This window comes from Glycine max, chromosome 13 (genome assembly GCF_000004515.6).
Source record: "Glycine max cultivar Williams 82 chromosome 13, Glycine_max_v4.0, whole genome shotgun sequence".
Taxonomy (NCBI): domain Eukaryota; kingdom Viridiplantae; phylum Streptophyta; class Magnoliopsida; order Fabales; family Fabaceae; genus Glycine; species Glycine max.
Window position 1 is genome coordinate 9,308,034 of NC_038249.2, and position 5,121 is coordinate 9,313,154.

General features: G+C 33.8%; 1 protein-coding gene across 3 annotated transcripts; it reads left to right on the plus strand.

Annotated features, from left to right (window-relative positions):
- Positions 1-243: 243 nt before the first annotated feature.
- LOC100775662 (amino acid permease 3) lies at positions 244-5,121 on the plus strand. 3 transcript variants are annotated; one of them, XM_006593762.4, is made up of 7 exons: positions 244-424; positions 2,639-2,745; positions 3,049-3,282; positions 3,421-3,514; positions 3,618-3,832; positions 3,913-4,052; positions 4,202-5,121. In XM_006593762.4, the coding sequence occupies exons 2-7, from the start codon at positions 2,643-2,645 to the stop codon at positions 4,853-4,855; spliced, it is 1,440 nt and encodes a 479-aa protein (XP_006593825.1). In that variant the 5' UTR covers positions 244-424; positions 2,639-2,642; the 3' UTR covers positions 4,856-5,121. The 3 variants fall into 3 exon arrangements, with proteins under 3 accessions (XP_006593825.1, XP_003542145.1, XP_040863799.1); XM_003542097.5 differs by lacking the exon at positions 244-424 and having other exon boundaries at positions 2,244-2,745; XM_041007865.1 differs by lacking the exons at positions 244-424; positions 3,049-3,282 and having other exon boundaries at positions 2,244-2,745.

The window sequence follows — 5,121 nt, forward strand, 5'->3', positions numbered from 1 at the left end:
TTGACTGAAAAATTGATAAATATGCCTATCGTGTAGCATATTAGGCAATTCATCCAATCCAGAATGAATAATAAAAGGAACCTTATTCTCATTCAATAAGAATATTGAATGGTAGCTCTACGAACAAGATTTTTTTTCGTAAGGTGGTCCTTTAAAGAGAAGTATAACGATACTTTGAAGGCTCTATGATACATATTTTGTTCTACTATATATAAGGTAGATAAGAGTAGTCCGAGAGAGAAGGCGCTACTTGTGTAACACTGTAGCTTCTATTCTATTCTATACCTCTCTTTCTCATTGTTATTAGTTTTATAGCTTTAAATTTGCTGTGCGATTTACATTGCATCTAATAAAGTAAAGTGGTTACTGACACAGAGAAGCATATATAGAGAAAGAAAGAAGGCCCTGCCCTATATAGCTGAAGGTATGAGACTTGTGCTTTTAATTAATTTGTGAAGCAATTATTAATCGGATTATAGTTTTTCGATCGATTGCTATTGTTGCTGTTGCATTGTCTTTGAAACATTTGAAAGAAACTTTTCAGAAAAAAATGAAAGAAGAAGTGTTATTAGTTATGCACTACATTTTTTTTTTATCCTGAATCAAATAACATAGGGTGTCCTACAACTAATTGGATTAGTTAAGTATTACATATATTGATACACATATCCTCCAATACATTGTTGATACATTATTATTTATTCATATATTTATCATTTTGATAACAACGGAAAAAAAGTTAATTTATCAAAACATTGGCGGATATTGTTGTAAAAAATATTTTCTCAAACTACTGTTAGATATTTTACTTTGAAGGCATGAGATTCAATCAATCTCTTTTCCTCCTATTTCATAGTTAAAGTGTGATATATAACTTTCTCTTCCCTTTTCAGCCATTCCTCTATTGCGTATAATATCGTTATATTTTATTTCACTCACTATTAGATATTCAAATATAACCCAGCAACACACACCGATTAAAGTTATTTACATTATTACTTTCAAGTGTCAGTTTTTCATACAAACTATCAATAGTTCAACATTTTCTTAATTTTTTCAATACTTTGTACTTTTACTAATTTCAGAGAATATTATGGAAATTTTGTTACGAGGTAACAGTTCTAATTAGTTTTACAGCCAGTTATAATTAGTAGTTACCAAGTTTATCAGCCACAATTATGACTTGTAATAACTTGGTATGTTTAACTTGTATACATATAACTTTTTTGAAGTTTCACACACAAAAAAATCTCTTCCGAACTGTACATATTGTGAATACCAAAATAAACCACACTTCAGAACAGCACATGCACTTAACAAGCAAGATATTTTTGGAATCTAGAAGGATTTCTCAATCTAGTAGAGACACAACTCAAACAGCAATTGCTCGTTACAAACTATATGAAGTGTCCAAATTAATTAGGCATGACTTTTACAATTTGTGTTCCGCAATTTTCCAAAGAAAGGACAAGTTCTGTTGATTTAGAAGACGATGCTCATTAATTAATGTTGCCTAAAAAGAAATTTTTGAATTAAAAGTTATTGGTTCAAATAGTTCAACATTTGAGTTCTAACATAAAATTGATGTTTGATTTTTGGATAGGCATAAATTGGTGACTAGAAGTCTAGAAGTGTGACATTGGTCGACCTAGTGAGAAAGAATTAGTTTGGTGCGAATTAAAAGTCCTAGATACTTTCTCGTTAAAAAAAATCCATTTGAGTAAAGGGAAAAAGGAAAACGAAATGAGAAGGAAAACGAGTAGAGGAAGTGGAAAAGTGGCCAAAAAATAGTGGTAGGGGAGATTTTTTTTTCTCATATAAATCAGTAGTACAGTGGCTGGTGGGGTAGCCACACGGTTTGAGATAAAGCGGTGTGTGACTGTGTGTAACGGCAGAGCATAGCTATGATTACTCGTGTAGAAATCAAATGTCCACTTTCTCTCTTAATTTTTAGAAATTAATTTAACTTTTTATTAAAAATTATAAACTAGGTTATCAATATGAATTAACTTAAATTTAATATAAAACCATTACCACAAAATTATGGATTAATTTAATTTTAGTTGCACCTGTATAACCATGTGTTGAAAATGGTCAAATTTGACTAAATATACCAATCAATCACCTTTTGAACTCATCGTGCATGTGGGGTTGCAACTGCACTTTCAGCACAAAATATTTCTTCCAAGTTCTTAATACTACCACTCTCTTCCTCCCAACACATTATATATACCACACACGTCTCTTGTTTCATGCACAACCTCTTAAACCAATTTCTCCAGAACTTAAGAATATTGTCCAAAGTTTAGACAAATATCACATAAACACACACTTCCTTGCTCTTTGATTTCCAAACATACCAGCTAAGGTGTGTGTGTGTGAAACTCTCGACTTCTCAACTTAGCAACGCTTGAAATTTTAGTTCACAAAAGTCACTGCCTCATAGCAAGCCTTGAATCCATATTTGAGAGACACCCATCCTCCCATTTTTTATTTTCTTTTCATGTTGATTGATTGATCATGAACAAAATATAACTCATAACTTAATCCTACTAGGCAGTGTGCACAAACTCTGAGACTGCATATTAGAGTTTGAGTCTTCACTCTGAAGCCTAACTTGGGTTTGTGTCTCTCATAGCAAGATGATGGAAAACGGTGGCAAACAGACATTTGAAGTCTCCAATGACACGCTTCAACGAGTAGGTTCCAAGAGCTTTGATGATGATGGCCGTCTCAAAAGAACTGGTAATCATTTAGCCTCCAAACTCCAAGTATTAAAATTTACTACAATTTCAATTCATGTCTAGCAATTATTATTTTACAAATGTTTATTCTGATAAACTGAAAAAACTGTGTTGGTTAATAATAATAATAATAATAATAATAATAATAATAATAATAATAATAATAATAATAAGTAATTGGAAAAAACTTTGATATAATTTTTTGAGTGATTAATCATTTGGGTCATTTTTATAAATAAAATATCAATATGAATCTCTTTTAAAATAATTTATCCATGAGTCAATTTTGTGTTTCACACAACAGGAACTATTTGGACTGCAAGTGCCCACATAATAACAGCTGTTATTGGTTCTGGGGTGCTATCTTTGGCTTGGGCTATTGCTCAGCTAGGTTGGATTGCTGGTCCTGTGGTGATGATTCTATTCTCTATTGTGACTTATTATACCTCAACTCTTCTAGCTACTTGTTACCGTTCTGGTGACCAACTCAGTGGCAAGAGAAACTACACTTACACACAAGCTGTTAGATCCTACCTTGGTATGCATGCTACTACCTAACTCAATTAAACAAAACCAAAGTGTTTTCATCAAGGAAAGGCTTTTGGGTGGTGACGTGGTGCTTAATGTTCTTTTTTTTAAAAAAAAAAATAATTAAATTCAAACTTGGGTTTTGCAGGCGGTTTTTCGGTCAAGTTTTGTGGGTGGGTTCAGTATGCGAACCTTTTTGGAGTGGCAATTGGGTACACCATAGCAGCTTCCATAAGCATGATGTGAGTTTTATAAGATGTTATAAGATGCAATTGTTGCTGTTTTTGTTGTATGATGTGTATGAAAAATGTGCTAATTGGGTGTTTTGGGTTGTTGATCAATCAGGGCAATCAAAAGGTCTAATTGTTATCATAGTAGCGGGGGGAAAAATCCATGCAAAATGAACAGCAATTGGTACATGATTTCATATGGTGTTTCGGAAATTATCTTCTCCCAAATTCCAGATTTCCATGAGTTGTGGTGGCTCTCTATTGTAGCTGCTGTCATGTCCTTCACATACTCATTCATTGGACTTGGCCTTGGTATTGGTAAAGTTATAGGTATGACTATTCATGTAAGCTTATTGTTACTATCAATTAAGTACTAGGTAGAAATTTGACTTGAATTGCACATGTAACAGGAAACGGAAGAATTAAAGGAAGCCTAACTGGTGTAACTATTGGGACTGTGACAGAATCCCAAAAAATTTGGAGAACTTTCCAAGCGCTTGGAAACATAGCCTTTGCTTACTCCTACTCAATGATCCTTATTGAAATTCAGGTACAATTAATGTTTCTAATTTTTGTCACTTATTTTGAAGAACAAAACTTTTTATACTTAGTTATAATCCTTTTTCTCGAATTCTAATCAGAAAACAACACAAACAACAAATTGAAGTCTAAATTAAAATGGTGGTTGTTATGGAACAGGACACAATCAAATCCCCTCCAGCAGAGTCAGAGACAATGTCCAAGGCTACTTTAATAAGTGTTTTGGTCACAACCGTTTTCTATATGCTATGTGGTTGCTTTGGCTATGCTTCTTTTGGAGATGCAAGTCCGGGAAACCTTCTCACTGGCTTTGGCTTCTATAACCCATTTTGGCTCATTGACATAGCCAATGCTGGCATTGTTATCCACCTTGTTGGTGCATACCAAGTTTACTGCCAACCCCTCTTCTCATTCGTCGAATCAAATGCGGCAGAAAGGTTCCCTAATAGTGATTTTATGAGCAGAGAGTTTGAAGTACCAATCCCTGGTTGCAAACCCTACAAGCTCAACCTCTTCAGGTTGGTTTGGAGGACACTTTTTGTGATTTTGTCAACTGTGATAGCCATGCTCCTACCATTCTTCAATGACATTGTAGGGCTTATTGGAGCCATTGGATTTTGGCCCCTCACTGTGTATTTACCAGTGGAGATGTATATAACTCAAACTAAGATACCAAAGTGGGGCATAAAATGGATAGGCCTACAAATGCTTAGTGTTGCATGCTTTGTAATTACTATATTAGCTGCAGCAGGTTCCATTGCTGGGGTTATTGATGATCTTAAAGTTTACAAGCCATTTGTTACCAGCTACTAATTCAATAGGATAATTACTTAGTGATCATGATCACCATTGTCAGAGATTTCATTAGCAACAAGAAAAAAAAAAGAAGGTAAATTGTTGCAAATTGAAATCAACAGGAAGGTGGTCTTACTTGTTTATTGCTTAGTAACCTTGTATCTTCTGTATCTTTGTTTTTTTTTGTTTGTGTGTGTGTGTTCTCTTACTTTGTAACTTGCTCTGTATCCCTAATTTGCAATGAGAAATGGAGGAAATGAAGCAGAGGCTTTCAAATTATCAAA

Coding starts and splice junctions, on each gene's coding strand:
- LOC100775662 (XM_006593762.4), top strand. CDS start 2,643: ATGATGGAAAACGGTGGCAAACAGACATTTGAAGTCTCCAATGACACG. Junction 3,515..3,617: donor GCAGCTTCCATAAGCATGAT/GTGAGTTTTATA, acceptor TTGATCAATCAG/GGCAATCAAAAGGTCTAATT. Junction 4,053..4,201: donor TGATCCTTATTGAAATTCAG/GTACAATTAATG, acceptor GTTATGGAACAG/GACACAATCAAATCCCCTCC.